This window comes from Lolium rigidum, chromosome 3 (genome assembly GCF_022539505.1).
Source record: "Lolium rigidum isolate FL_2022 chromosome 3, APGP_CSIRO_Lrig_0.1, whole genome shotgun sequence".
NCBI lineage: Eukaryota > Viridiplantae > Streptophyta > Magnoliopsida > Poales > Poaceae > Lolium > Lolium rigidum.
In genome coordinates this window covers 322,482,180-322,498,162 of record NC_061510.1, presented here as the reverse complement: position 1 = coordinate 322,498,162, position 15,983 = coordinate 322,482,180, and the positions used below count along the sequence as shown (strand labels likewise).

General features: G+C 50.3%; 1 protein-coding gene across 1 annotated transcript; it reads right to left on the bottom strand.

The window, feature by feature from the left end:
- Positions 1 to 673: 673 nt before the first annotated feature.
- On the bottom strand, positions 674 to 2,151 carry LOC124699973 (BOI-related E3 ubiquitin-protein ligase 1-like). The gene is made up of 2 exons (XM_047232184.1): positions 1,605 to 2,151; positions 674 to 1,499 (listed from the first exon to the last, which is right to left on the bottom strand). Exons 1-2 carry the CDS (start codon positions 2,043 to 2,045, stop codon positions 966 to 968), a joined length of 975 nt encoding a protein of 324 aa, XP_047088140.1. The 5' UTR covers positions 2,046 to 2,151; the 3' UTR covers positions 674 to 965.
- Positions 2,152 to 15,983: the final 13,832 nt, after the last annotated feature.

The window sequence follows — 15,983 nt, the reverse complement described above, 5'->3', positions numbered from 1 at the left end:
GTAACAACCACATGTGCTATCTTCCTTTCTTATAATTTCTCTGCGCCGACGCACTCATTGTTGGCACCATCTCCTATCGCACCGGTCAAGCGGTCACATATGTCACGACAAACCCACACCGCTCCGTTCAAGCGGCCAGCTAAGCCACGACAAATTAACCCTCATCGTCACCCTCTTGTTGTAGCATAGACTTCCCTTAATCTAAAAAAAAGGGACACACCAAGTTTATGATATGTCCTTGAGTTTGAGCACCGATATGCAATATTCAGAACTTTTTCTCATCTTGTTGAACATTTGATCCAACATCTTGAGAAGAAAAGGTAAACTAAACCGGAGAAAAGGTAAAGTAAACCCTAGTTAGCCTTTCTTCACATGTAGCGGGACATACGACCTTCCTCCCCCGCCCTCCCTCTCCATGCCTCGGTTGCCTCGTGACAACAACATATGCCATTCTCATTGCTTGCAGTTTCTCTAGGCTGACGCACTCATTGTTGGCACGATCTCCCGTCGCCCCGGTCAAGCGGTCACCTTAGTCACGACAAACCACCACAGCTCTGGTCAAGCGGTCACCTAAGTCACGACAAATTAGCCCTCGTCGTCGCCCTCATGTTGTACCATAGCCTTACCTTGATCTAAAAACAGGGGCACAACAAGTTTATGAAATGTCCTTGAGTTTAAAGCACTGATATGCAATATTCAGAACGTTTTCTCATCTTGTTGAACAATTGATCCAACATGTTGAGAAGAAAAGCTAAACTAAACCGAAGAAAGGAGTTGGGGGGCACTCATCCTCTCTAAGCGAGGTCATTCGAACAACCATCGCGCTATAATGCACCCCCCATCTATCTATCTAAGGAACAAAAAAAGAGGAGAAGGGTACAAAACTACAAAGTCGACTCTACCAAGTTTCATATATAAGAGAAAGGAAAAAAAAAAAGTCGACTCTAAACTATTCCTTGCCCGCATCAGGAAAAGTTGACGCAGACGGTGCCGTTCTTGGCGCACCCGCAGGCCGGGCACGCCGGCGCCGTGGCCGCGCATGACGCGCACACGCAGAGGTGCCTGCACGGCAGCATCAGCACGACGGCGTCGCCCTCGCCGCACCCCTTGCACGTCCCGACGACCGTCGCCACCGGCGTCCTGACCTCCTCCTCCTCGTCGTCCCCGCGGTTGTTGTCCCCCCAGCAGCAGGACCCGGTGTCTTCCGCGTCGCCGCCGATGCCGCCGCCACGGACCGCCTGCGCGTCGAGCGCCCGCTGCAGGTCGGCGCGGAGCGCGGTGGCGGCGGCGTCGCTGGACTGCGCCATGTCGCGCCACATCTGCGCCTCGACGTAGAGGTTCCTGAGCCTGTCCTCGAGCGCCCAGTTCAAGCCCCTGAGCCGGTCGATCTCCTCGTCCTTGGCCTTGAGCCGCTTCGCCGCCCGGGCCTCGACGGTGGAGAGGATGAGCCGCGCGTGCCTCTTGCGCTGCTCCGCCAGAGCCGTCCACATGTTGGCCGCCTGCATGCGTCGATCGATCACGGTTAGGGAAAGGGAAAGGCTCGGTCGTGCGCGGAGGTAACGGCGCATGCATGATGCACGGTTTGATTGATCGTGGGCACTTACGTGTTTGAGCAGGACGCGGTCGACGGCGGCCGCCTGCTGCTGCGCGTGGGCCGCGAGCACGCTCGCCGGCGACGAGTGGTCGTCGCGCTTCCTCTTGTAGCCGGCGACCATTTCCTGGGCGCCGTGGAGGCTGACGCCCCTCTTGGCGAGATCGGCCGCGGCTAGCGCGAGGAACTCCGTGTACTGATCCTGCTGCCCTCCCGCCGACGCTTGCTGCGGCGCCGGCGCCGGAACGAGGCCCATGTAGGGCGAAGACGACGATGACAGGTAGGCCTGCTGCTGCTGGTGGCTCCCCACCGCGACGCCGCCGTAACATGGCGAGAACGCCGGAGCCGCGGCGCCAGCCATCATCGGCATAGCCGCGCCCGGCCGCCCGAGGGCGGCGGAGGGAGGCTGGTGTTGGGCAGTGGCGAAGAGGAGGCGCTGCGCGTCCACGGCCATGGCGATCGGTGAGCGGATGGATGGGTACGTTGGTCCTCGCAGTCCGCGTGGGAGGCTCCTCGTATATATACAGAAGTAGAGCGGCCAGGTGTGGGATGGATCGGCGGGCGGGGGTGGCAAAGAAACAAGGTCCTTGGATGGCAGGGAGCGCCGTATTTATGGTTGATGACCGCGTTCCCGGCTGGCCTCCACGTCCGTCCGGCAGTGAGGCAGCAACTGAATATGGGATTGACCGCAAATAATCCCTCTCCTTTTCAGGAACGATTTCCTTTTATTTATGGCGTCCGTTTCCAATCTCCGGCCCTTTATTTGAGTATACCAAGAATTCGCCCTTGTTACTTTACAAATCCATCCGCGCCCGATCTATTAGCTGGCTTCTGTTCCATCTGGTCCGTTCATTTGGAAAAAGGCCAAAGGAAACCCGGCTAGATATATGCCACGGATATGTTTGTGTTAGCGTCGTTGTGGCGCCAAATCAGCTGGCGTCGTTAAGGTGTACTATTAGCTTTGATCTGCACGAATCTTGGGGTGTAAGGAAAGGCCAGATTAATTAAAACAAATTACGCCTTCGATCCAGACTCGGTAAACCGCGCGCGGTTTGTGGAGGAGGGCAATCACAGCTCGCACGTTACGTTACGTGCATGCATGTACTGCATGGGATCCATGGATTGCTACTCCAGTATATATTTGCATTAATTTGCTGAGAAGATATATAAGGGAGCAAGTTAATGCTGCAGAGATGTAACGCAGGATGGCTAAGAATTAGGAAGGAAACTAATGAGCTTTTTGAGATTGATTTGGTAAGAACATATCGGCCGGCCGGCCATTCGTTCCTGCCCGCAAATCGACCTTTAATTTTAGATGGGAATTACGTACTACGTACAGCCTTTTTCTATTTAATAGTAGTAGCAAAAAAATCTCTACCAATACTGTAGTAACCCTCGTGCTTCTCCATGAAGTTCCTTAACTCGTGTTTAATTGCGAGATATACAGATAATTAAGGCGCCAAATTAAAGGTAACCACACGTCGATCGGCAGCTACACTTTCAAAACGTACGTACATGGCTTGTACAGCTGTACAAAATTATTCACAAATTAAACAGTGCATATCTTATGCGGCAACAATATACGCCTATATAATTGGAAGAGAATAACATGCATACGGCCAAACAAATTAACCGACCGATATATTTGGAGCTTTATTACTATCAAGACTGTATATTAGCAAGACCATATTTTTGAAGATCGGCCGGGATTGATATAGTCCAACTTTACAAATTGGTATATATATTATATAGATATATGGCGATTTCACTTTCCATTAACTCTTTTTCTTTTACAGCTTTCCATTATTAACTCCTTATTATGGAGTCCTCTACTCTACCGCACAAGGAATTAAACAGGCAAGCAAAAGGAGGGCAGGCGCGTTTCCTTCTAGAACGAAAAAAGGAGAAGAGAAGATAGCGGCTGAGACGAGCGCGTAGAAGAAAAACTGAAAGGAAACGGATCGGCTTTCAAGGAAGGAAACGCCAGGACTGACGGACTGCATGGGCCGGGTGCGTGCGTGTCGCGAATAGCCCCACATGCAGGCCCACGTCCGCCACCTAGACCCCATCCATCGGAACAAAATCTTGATGACCTGTCCCGCGCCGCGCCACGACGGCCGGCCACTAGCTTGACATGTCGTGTACGTGGAGCCGTGGTTTAAGCGATCCGAAAAGATATGACCAGATTAAGCGCGCAAGTTTTGGTTTTCGAACGGGGAAATCTGAACGAGCCGACCCAATATTCAAGCCCATGCATGCATAAACGGACGTACAAACCGCACCTAACTCTTCTTTCATCAAGAAGAAGATCACGCAAAAGGGAAGTGGGACTCATACGTTGCTTCGAGCAATGCACCTCTCTGATCTGGATGCCTTGCTTTATACTATATACATGTTTGTCCCCTCATGTGCTCATATCTTATTTTTTTTAGTGCTAACAAAGCTTCATATGCATCAGATGTTCGGTTACAATCTAAAGCCGCAGCCTTAGCAACACAATCTGGGAAATATCTGTTCCAGGTAGCACCGACACCTAAAAGCCGTACATAGGCAGAACACTCATGAACAGTATTATATTTTGCTCTCTTGACAAAAAAATACTTCCAATTCGGAAGGAAACTAACAGAAGTGGAGTAATAAAATCAGCATAGGTATTCCTTAAGTGGGATAAGTTTTGCATTCCCTGGTTTGCACTTTTCACACATGGGGACAATTAGATTCAAATATAATGGGGCTCTCGGGCCATTGCCTTCTACTGCCGCTCCATCAGCAAGGGCCATCGCTTCAGCTTCCTCCGCACAGCTACAGCTTTGTAAGATATTACAACCTGCAGCAGTTAATTTCCCAGTATGATCTTTGATAACAACTCTTGTTGTAGCAGTCCCATTTTGAGGAATGTAAGAACCATCAACATTTGCAACTTTCACTTTTTGTTGCTCTCCTCTCTATCTTTTCATCAATATGCAAGACAATCACATGTTTTTTGCCCTTAGCATCTGCACCATCAGGAACCACCAAAGCATTTGGGTTAGTATTAAGACTTCTAACATAAGCTGAAAGATTCCTGGCACATTATTCAATTGTGGCTTCCCCCTTCCCATGATAGCTATCATTTCTTAAGTGCCATGATCCCGAAAGGGTGAGTAGGATTGCCTGATGCAACTTTTTATCAGAATTATTGAGAAGGATCAATAGCCAATCTTCTCATGTTCTTTCGAATCTTTTTTCTTTAGGAAGTTTCTAGAAATCCCTCGTTCTATATCTCAGCGCCTTTGCTCTTGTACATTGCGCTGCAACATGGAAACTGTCTTTTACACCATTACCACAAATCTTACAAGTATTCTTCACTTCCAGGTTTATCCGCCATCTATTCTTCTGTGTAGGCAGGTTGTCCCTTGCCAACATCCAACTAAATATTCTTACCTTATTCGGTTGTTTGCCTTCCAAACATTTTTCCAAAGGCCACGTCTCCCATTAGGTTCAGTGCTAGCTGCTGCAGGTGCTTCTCTGTTTAGGTTTGAAGCCAACTTGTATGCGCTTTTGACTGTGAATAAACCATTCTTCTCATAATGACACACCCGAGTATCATACAAGTATTGTGATGTTGCTCTCATCTTTAAAATGTTATTTGCATCGTGACTTAAGAAGATGGAGTGGACTAGTTGGTGATTCCATCCATTGTTACCACTTCCAAACAAAGATTTTACTCTCTTTAGTTCCTTGTAATCTTCAAAGCACCATCTCTCTTTATCCAATGGTATCTCCAAATGTTTATATTTTTTCCATTTCCCACCCCCAGATGACGCCCTTTTTTAAGAGCTCCAAACCATGTTCAACTCCCTTCCAACTAGGTGAGTTGTCTTTCATAAAAACAGTGTCCAATAGGTTAACATTGGGCTAGTATCTAGCTTTAATTAGCCGAGCACATAAAGAATTTGGGTTGTGAAGCAGCCTCTAGGCTTGTCTAGCTAAAATACCTTGATTGAAACATTTGGAGACTCTGAAGCCAACACCCCCCATGCATTTAGGATATGTCAGGGAGTCACATGCCGCCCAATGTACCCTTTTCTTATTTTCTTCTTCCCTCCACCAGAATATTCTTATCATATTTGTGTAATCTTCATGAAAAGCTGCAGGTAGTTTATGCACACCATGACAAAAATTGTCAAAGCTTGGCTACTGATTTGATAAAGGCTTCTTCTGCTCCCAGATGCATATTTTCTGACCAGTCATTTAGTCTTTTCCTAAACCTTTCTTTGATAGGTTGAAATCTTTCCTCCTTCATTCGTCCTTCCACTACTAGGAAAAGGCCTAGCCGTAAGACTGCCAGCAGTGGCGCACCATGACTGCCGTGCGCCACTACTACTTAGCAGTGGTGCACCACAAAACGGTGGGCCACTGTTACAAAAGTAGTAGTGGCGCACCTTGATTGTGGTGCGCCATAAGTAAGTGGTGAAAGGAGTCCAGCTCCTCCCCCAAACTAGTAGTGGCGCACGTCTCTGTGGTGCGCCACTGCTACATTTCTTACCTATGGCGCACGTTTGTGAGGTGCGCCACTGCTAGGACGTGTCCAGAGCCCGTTTAGAGATGATAGGCTTAGCAATGGCGCACTTAGGTGGTGCGCCACTGCTACATAGGTTACCTATGGCGCATGTCATTATGTGCGCCACTGGTAGGGGGTGGCCAGAGCCCATTTAGAGATGAGAGGCTTAGCAGTGGCGCACCATCTAGCCGTGCGCCATTGCTATGTCACCCTAGCAGTGGCGCACGGCTCGGTGGTGCGCCACTGCTAACCTGGGACCATTTTCCTGCTTTTAACCCCTCCACTCACATGTGCCACCCACTTTCCCCAAACACTCTTCCACCACCACCTCCCACCAAATCTGGATCTGGTCGTGTTGCCCCTCCTCCCCACCTCATTTTCACCTCTTCATTCACCAAAATTAAGTTGGTAAACTTAATTTTCTTCATAGGTAAGTAATGGTGAAGCTTTCTTAGCTCAATACCCTACTCAATCTCAACTTTTTACCTCATCCAACACTCTAGGTCTCGCCGTATCGGTAACTTTGTTGGTTTTATGCTTTGTGTGTGACCGGTTCCGATATGATCGTCTTGCACACACGTCACGTACACGTGTGTGTGCACATATGTTATGTGCGAAGCTCGATGATCATGTGTTGTGCGCATGCGCGAAAAGCGTCACGTGCATGTGTGTTGTATGCGAAGCCTCCGGATCCACATGTGTTGTATATGCGAAGCCTCCACACATGTGTTGCATGTGTTTTTGTTTGCGGGGATTTGAAATGCGATGGAGTTGCCAATATTTTGCCGAAACGTTGATTCATTTCCGTTTCGGCGAATGTTGGGCATACTACGCATATACATATGTCCTATTTTTAGGGAAGGTCATGCCAAAATTTTCTTTTGGTATGCTAAGATATCCATTTTCTCTGTACCCGCAGGCTACCATGGTCCGCATGATGAGCGAAGGCGTTGTGGCTAGGTTTTTGAAAGCCGCGACAGCCGAGATGATTAGAAATAACCAAAAGGAGATAAGATGTCCGTGTCGAAGATGCAAGCTGACGAGCCTTATGGACCCTAAAGCCGATATGGTGCGGGACCACCTTCTCATGCGTGGTTTCATGGATGGCTATCGGTGGGAAGGCGACGAAGATGATTATGAATTTGTCCATGGGATTTCAACAACAAATAAGGAAGGAGGTGATTGGGATGTAGAAGATCTCGGACATGATCAGGATGTAGAAGATCCCGGAGATGATCATGATCACAATGTAGGAGATCCTGGACCTGATGATGAGGAAGATCAAGATGGAGGTCATCATGACGATCATGAAGATGAAGACGATGGACCATCGTCGATGGACTGGGTGCAGGACCCTTATCTTCAAGAGCTGCTTATCAAGCAGACGAGTAACGCAAGAGCTGCCACCCGAGAGAAAGCCAAGATGGATCAACTGGAGGTAGACGCGGTTACTCCATTGTATGAAGGATGCAGGCCGGAGGATACCCGCTCGAAAGTAACGCTCATGGCTCGGGAGATGAAGGTAAAGCACAAAATGACCGACACATCCTTCAACGAGAACATGTCGTTCTGGCAGGAACGTCTTCCCAAAGGTAACACGTGTCCGACTAGTATCGAGGAGGCCAAGAAAATCGTGTGTCCTCTGGATTTACCGCATGTGAAATACCATGTGTGCTTGAACGATTGCATCATTTATCGGAACGAGCACGCGGAGTGTACCATATGTCCGGAGTGCGGCATCAGTCGGTACAAGAAGGGGAAGAAAGCTCCTCGGAAGGTGGTGTGGTACTTTCCGATCACTCCTCGTCTACAGCGGTATTTCGCGGATCCTAAGCAAGCAAAGCTAATGCGCTGGCACGCGGAGATGAGGAAGGGAGAAGATGATGCAGATGATCCGAAGAAAAAGAAAAAGGACAGGATGTTGAGACACCCTTCGGATGCTAGCCAGTGGAATGCGTTGAACCTCGAGTACCCAGAATTTGGGGACGATCCTAGGAACATAAGGCTGGGCGCGAGCACCGATGGAGTCAATCCGTTTGGCAGCCAGAGCAGCACGCATAGCACCTGGCCCGTGTTTGTCTGGATGTATAACCTCCCCCCTGGTTGTGCATGAAGAGGAAGTACATTCAAATGAGTATGCTAATTGAAGGGCCGAAACAACCAGGGAACGACATCAATCTGTATATGGGGCTTCTGAAAGAGGAGCTAGCCACGCTATGGGACGCGCCTGCCAACAAGTGGGACGCCGTCGCGGAAGAATATTTCCCTATGAGAGCCGCGTTGCTCACGACGGTGCACGACTTTCTCGGTTACGGATATGTCGCAGGGCAGGTGGTCCACGGATTCAATGCATGCGTCAGGTGCATGGACGACACAACGTACCGCCAACTAGATAGAGATCCTGGGTCCTCGAAAACGGTGTTCATGGGACATCGAAGGTGGCTTCGCGAGGACGACCCATGGAGGAAACGCAAGGATCTGTTCGATGGTGAAGACGAACCACGAAGACAGCCACGTACGAGAAGCGGCGAGCAAATAGACGAGCTATTGAAAAATTGGAAAGAGTGCCCACCGCCGGGAAAGAAGCGAAAGGCGCCGGAGCCGCTGCTTAAGGTATGGAAGACGAGGTCTGTTTTCTGGGACTTGCCGTACTAGAAGATCCTCCGTGTGCCTCACAGCCTTGATGTCATGCACATCACGAAGAACGTGTGCGAGAGTCTGCTTGGTACCCTCCTCAACATGCCAGAGAAGACCAAAGATGGGCCGAAAGTAAGGTACGACTTGCAATCAATTGGGATCAGGGAGGAGCTTCACGCGGGACGCCCTAATGATGATGATGATGATGACGATGACGATGATGAGGCGGAGGACACGCAAAGTCGTCGCAAGGGCAAAAAGGCCAAAAAGATCGAATATTACTGCCCCCCGCGTGCTTCACTCTAAGTCAGAAGGAGATCGAGCGAGTTTTCGACTGTCTCCTAGGAGTAAAACTTCCTTACGGTTACGCGGGGAAGATAAGCAGGTACCTAGACAAAGCGAAGCAGAGGTTCGAGCGGGATGAAGTCTCACGACCGTCACGTGCCGATGACGCGGATACTTCCGGTTGCAATCCGTGGGATCATGGACGCGCACGTCCGTGAAACGCTTTTGGCCTATGCAACTTTTTCGACGTCATCTCTCGGAAGTCCGTTGGCGTGAGGCAACTTAGAAGGCTACGAGGAAGAGATCGTGGTGATACCGTGCGAGCTTGAGATGTACTTCCCGCCCGCATTCTTCGACGTTATGGTGCATCTGCTGGTACATATCGTGGAGGATATCATCCAAGCCGGGGCCGACGTTCTCGCACAGCATGATGCCGTTCGAAAGGATGAATGGTGTCATCAAAGGGTACGTTCGCAACGAGGCACGTCCGGACGGAAGCATAGCCAAGGGCTTTCCGACCGAAGAGTGCATCTCCTTCGCACGAGTTATCTAGAAATCGAGAATCCCGTCGGTCTGCCCGTAAACGGGCACCTCGGGAAGCTCGGCTGGATGGGGTTACCGCGAGGGTAGCCGCGAAATGCATGTCGACTTCAAGGGTCGAATCACCGACTTTGAAAGAGCAAACCTAGTCGCGCTACAACACATAGACGTGGTCGATCCTTGGGTGGTAGAGCACAAAACCTTCATCGCCACGATGTACAATGATCAGGGCCAACAGAGGACGGACGGAGATATAATCAAAGAGCACAACTCAACCTTCACGCGGTGGTTCAAGGACAAGATGCTGACGTACCCTATAGATGAGGATTCTTCGCGGAAGAAAAACTCATCTTCGCCTTGTCACGGGCGCCGAACACAACCCGATGACATTTCGGGCGTACGATATCAACGGCTACACATTCTACACCGAGGAAAAGGACATGAAGAGCGATTATCGGAACTCCGGGGTAACGATGGAGTCCTACACCGGTGACATCAAGCGAGAGATACTACGGAAAGATCGAGGAGATGCGGGAGCTGAGCTACGCCGGAGAGAATGTGCCGATGTTCCGTGTCAGGTGGGCCAAGAACGTCGTAAAAGAAGACCGACATTTCACCACCATGGTTATACCCGAAGCCAAATCCAAGACAGCGGGCGCAAAGGTCACCGCGAAATATGAGCCATGGGTACTAGCTTCCCAAGTGGACCAATGCTTCTTCATTACCGACCCGCAAAAGCCCAGCCGTGTTGTCGTGAGGAGAGGCAAAAGGAGCATCATCGGAATGGATGGAGCCGCCAACGAGCTAGACTTTGACCGGTACGGCGATCCGAAGATGGAAGATGACGACGACGATGATGAAGAACCATACACAACAAGAAGAAGCGAGGACCACCCTACCTAAAGGCCGTCCATTCAAGAGAAGAAGTCTAGGAGTTCCGGGGTTAAATTATTCAACCGCGAGAAAGAAGGGCAAGAAGATTGTGAAAAGATAATTATGTATCATTTTCTTGTATGAATAATTGATGTCATATTGTTAATCTACACATTGTACCGATCAAAATAGACATATAATTTATATTTTTGGATATTTTCTAGATTCTATAGTATTTTAAATATTCTACATAACCATAATTATTTATGCCTTTTATTTTGGTGTATTGTGCTATTTTGGATGTTTATTATAGTGTTAAATCAATTTAAAAAGAAAAGGAAAAAATGGGGTCGCCAGGGTTCGAACCTGGCCGGCAAGGTTTGGCACAAACCAACCAGGGACAGAGCCAGTATGGTACTAATCGGAATATGTCAAATCCCCACGCGTTTTTCTTTTGACCTAGACATAAAGTGGTAGTGGCGCACCCCTAGAGGTGCGCTATTGCTAAGCCACATAGTGGCGCACCACTAGAGGTGCGCTATTGCTAAGAGTGTCTGGGACTTAGCCAAAATTCCCCCGGCCGTCCCGACCACATCCTCCATTGCCCATTGTTCCCCAGTACAATCTCGATCCACGGTGCCCCCTCTCCGACGCCGGCAGCCGCCCCTCCCCCAGGCGACGCGAGCGAACAGACCCCGGCGGCGTCGCGCAGGTACCCCTCGATTCACCTCCCTGCCGGCGGCCGCCTCCCCCTCGATTCACCTCGATCCCCACCCGGCCGCCTCACGTTCTCTCCCCCCACGCAGATCCTCTCAAGCTCACCGCGGAGCAGGAGCAGCACGTCGGCGACCTCCTCTTCTCTGACCTCCTCGTCGCCTTCCTCGTCTGCGACCTCCTCTTCTGCGACCTCGTCGCCGCGGAGCAGGTTCCTCCTCGCCGCCTTCCTCGTCTGCTCCAAGACCACCGGCCGCCCCCGCCACGCCTTCGACCGCTGACGCCGCCGCAGAGGACCGCTGACGCCTTCGACCGCTGACACCACCGCGCATCCTTCCCAGGTAGCCGCCGTGCTCCTCCCCTCCTTCTCCTCTGCGACGTTACTTCCTACTTCTGCTCGGTGCTCCCCCTCGAGCCGCCGCTACTCCTGCTGCCTAGTGATGATTTAGGGTTTCTTGATTTAACATGTTTAAATAGCTGATCAACGTGCTAGTAATTTTTTTGGAATAGTTCCAAGTGTAGTACAGAAGAATCCGATTTGTGACCATGTTTCTAAATACACAATCTTGTTTCTAAACTCTATTGAGTTGCTATGGTGTGCTTCATTTGAATCCATTAAAAATGCAACGTATTATGTTCTAACTTTTAACAAGAAATAAATTGAGAATCAGACCATTTTCCTTCACTGTAATTGCTCAAGTACTCTACTGTTCAACCATGTTCCTTCACTTACAATGAATTTATAATATGCACACTACTAATAATTTTGCAGTAGTATTCAACTAAATCCTAATTCAACTAAACTGCAAGTTATTTCAACTTAAAGATGCTTGTTGCTGCTATGTGCTTGCTAGGTTGCTTGCTTGCTGCTGCTAGGTTGTTAGTTTATTGTTAGTTGCTAGGTACTTGCAATAACACCAAATGCATATAATTTGGGATCAGAGTGAATTTGTATCTAGGATGTGTTTTTTCATGGAGTTCGTTGTTAAAATTGTTTCTAGTTTTCTAGCACACTAATTAGGGGAAGCAATAAATATTGGACTTGGTTATTTTGTTCTAGCTATGTGAAAATAGTGTGTGAAATGGTCTTGTCCTAGCTAGCTATGGCAGCGCATGTGCAAATTTTGTGAAAGGAGCATGTGCAAATCTGCCATGTTGTTCCTAGTATTCTGCATACCAGCACACCTAAAATTTGCACTAAAATAGAGAGAACACCAAGTTAAAAACAATTTGAGATTTTTAAACCTAGGTACCTTACTCTGTCGAAAGCATACAAGTGTCTTGTAGGCTTTCAAAAGTAGAAGGCTGAAAAAATTGTTTGTTTTCTTGACATTTGGAGTATTTTTGCTAATGATGTGTGTTTTGATTCCAGATCGAGATTCACAGCCCTAGAACAAGAGCACCTGACCGTCGCTGCCGCATCTTCCTTGACCCGGAGCAATAGCTCACCTCTCGGAGACTCCACGCGACTCACGGTGAGCTTGCTGCTGCTTGCTACTGCCGCCAACAGCTAATTGTTGTTGCTTGCTAGCTGGTAGCTGGTAGCTGGCTGCTTGCTGCTGCTGCTTGCTAGCTACTTGCTGCTGCTACTTGCTGCTGCTGCTGGTAGCTATAGCTGCTGCTTGCTGCTGCTAGTTGCTTGCTGCTTGCTGCTGCTGCTAGCTGTAGCTGCTGCTTGCTGCTGCTAGCTGTAGCTGCTGCTGCTAGTTGCTGCTTGCTGCTTGCTGCTTGTTGCTACTTGCTGCTTGATGTATGCCCATGGTTAGCTGATGCATATAGCTAGCTGATGCATGTTGTTGAGTGCTCAGCTGGTGGAGGATCAACTGTATATGTGTCATGGTGTATATGTGCCATGGTGCTCAGCTGGTGGATTGTTTTCCTGGTGTCTTTGTGTCATATTCTTGTGCAGGGATCGACAGAGTTGCCCATTATCGCCGAAATGTTGATTCATTTCCGTTTCGGCGAAAATGGGGCACTCATATGTACATAAATTAGCATAGGTCATGCCCAATTTTTCCGTGAAATCTTGCGCTAATTTATGCATTTTTTCCTACTTAGTTCGAACATGGCCGACAACGATGAGGCCGGCGGCGAGTGGCAGCAAGCCATTTTGGATGCTAACCGATGAAATGGAGGTGATGGAGTCACAACCTCGCCGTGACGACGGCGAGGATGATGGCACCGATCCAGAGTACCGAGCGGACGATGCCGCCGACGATGACACCACTGATGGTGCCGGCGAGGATGACCACACCACGGATGGTGCCGGCGAGGATGACACCGGCAAACCGAAGAAGCTACGGAGGGAGCGTCGCCCAAATGTGCTCGGCACCGTGAAGCGAGCATTCACCGAAGTGAACGCCGGTGGGCAACCAACGGCGCCCCCGAGTTAGTCAAAGGGTACTCGGCCCAACTCGGGTGCATCCTCCGGAGCACGGTCTCGATCAACACCGAGAACCTCAGGCATCCTGACCGAGCGAATTTGCGCACCCTCCTCTTCAAGAAGCTGCACGAACGATACGAGTTCCCGGTGGACTGCTCAGAAAAGCGTCTCATGTGGAACAAAGTGCACAATGCCGCCCTCACGAAGATGAGCACCGCCCTCGCTAGTTGGAGGAACCGAGTGAAGAAAATGATTAATAGTGGTGAGAGTTACGATAAGATCAAGGAGTCAAATCCCTCGATCACCGAGCAAGACTACGCTGATTTCAAGATCAAGTGCGAGAGCGAGTCAACGTCGGATTCTAGTCAGTGGGGGAAGGACATGCGAAAACTGAACTTAGGCACCCACAAACTTGGTCCTGGCGGTTTTAGGGTGGCGCAACCGAAATGGGACGCCGCGGATGAGGAGCGTGTGAAGAACGGCCTCGAGCCCCTCTTCCCGCAATATAAAAACAAGCAAACCAGGAACTTTCTCCTAGCCCGGTACCGTATTGACCCGAAAACAAAGGAGCTCACCACCACTCCGGATGTGAAGGAGTTTGAGGCTCTTCTGGTAAGGAATGCACCCGCTTAATTAGCTCCTTTATGGTTGCATTCTTATTGATGAATCCAAAATTCTAAATGGTTCGTGCATGTTCCTCCCGTAGGCTAAGGAGCTCACTGCAGAAAGTGAAAAGGAAGCTAGTAGCGGCGCGGGGTCCACGAGCTCCTCGCAGTGTGCCCCTTGGGACAACCCTTTAAATAGGGCGTTGAATGCCCACAAGAAGAGGGATCCATTGAGTAAGCCGACGTCGGCTGGTCGTGTGGTCGGCGAATGATGCTCTATGAAATGGTAAGAATACTATAAGTCGGGGAAAAAGGAGAAAAAGGCCACCATCGATGAGAAGGAGGTCGCACATCTCAAGGCACAAGTTGCACAGATCCCGACATTGGTCGAGACATTGGTCGAGGAGCAAGTGCGGCAACAAGTGCAACATATCGTGGAGACCCAACAGAGGACGCAACGACAGCAAGTGGAGGACCAAGTGGGCACGACGCTTAGCTCCATCATCCCTACCTTGGTTGCCGGTCTGGACGCGTGGTATAGGGGAGGAAAAAAGGGGCCTCCCCGGTTCCCAGTTTCACGGGCAGCAACTCCCACAACGTGGAGCCATCGGTGAGTCCGCAGGCGGCAACAATGGTGTCTCCGGCGGCGCCAACATTGGTGGCTCCGGCGGCGCCAACCTTGGTGTCTCCCGCGGCGCCATTACTTCAGCTCAATGCACCCGTTGCTGCGGATAATACGCCGCCCGGCACCGCGCCAACAAGCGGCCACTCCATCAGTGGCACGCCCGCCGCCGGCGGTGCCTCGACCTTAGCCGAGCTGGACGCCATCACGGTAACCAACCCTCGTCTCCAATGACTTCCATATCCTTGCCTTTGACTACGCTAGCCATCCCTAACGCCCTACATGTTTTCCGTAGGGTGCCGCCGCCGACGTCCCATGCACTCTCCTGCATTTTGTGAACGACGAGTTGATCGACGTTGCCAAGGCCAAAATCGTTCAACCGAGCAACCGCCAGTTACACGGTGTACCCATGGCACCCGACGTGTATAGGATTCAACTGGTTCGGGTGCTTAGTGGCTATGACGACGTGGTACCTCCCTTTCAACCCCATGGCGCCGACGCAGATGAGGTCCTTACCCTCCACCAATGCTTCAATTGGTCCATGGTTTGGCCAAAGAGCCATATTCGTTTGGGGGCGAGCGACACCACCCCACGGACAACACCCCAAGCCGTGCCGGCGCCAAGCCATGGCAAGACCACCCCAACGGTGCCGCCATCAGCCGACGAGGACATGCATATGGCACAGGATCCGAACGATGGTCCGGACGAGGACAGTACATTCGCCAACCTGGATTGCCACTTCGATTTTGGGGCGGACTACGATCTCAGTAGCCAACCCTCTCAAGCTGCCGCCGAGGGAAAACCTATTGCAACAAGCGGCGCCTATTCTGTTCTCGGGAGACGCCTCCGACTGCCGACTTCACCGAGACTCAGCCGATAGCCGAGGTGAGAAGTGTTATAAGTCCTAACACACTGAAGAAGGCTTGCGAAGAGGAGAATGCAGTCCCAATAAATACGAAGCCGAAGGGACGGAAAAGAAAGAAGAAGGACGACAAGTCTGCCAGCCAGCCGGCACCGATCCGTGCTCAGGACGGGCCACCGGTGCCCAAGAATATCGAGTCGAGGGTGCATGTGTCGGGTGAGCGGATGCTAATTCAAAGATTGTACGATGCTGCACCCGGTCCTATGCGATCTCTGGTTGACGGTATTCAGTTTATGGAGGGGCGGCGTATCAGGGAGAAAGATCATGG

What these genes read in the sequence shown, in the direction of transcription:
- LOC124699973 (XM_047232184.1), bottom strand. Translation starts at nt 2,045, where the DNA reads ATGGCCGTGGACGCGCAGCGCCTCCTCTTCGCCACTGCCCAACACCAG. An exon ending in ACCGCGTCCTGCTCAAACAC is followed by an intron (nt 1,500 to 1,604) that starts GTAAGTGCCCAC and finishes CGACGCATGCAG; the next exon opens with GCGGCCAACATGTGGACGGC.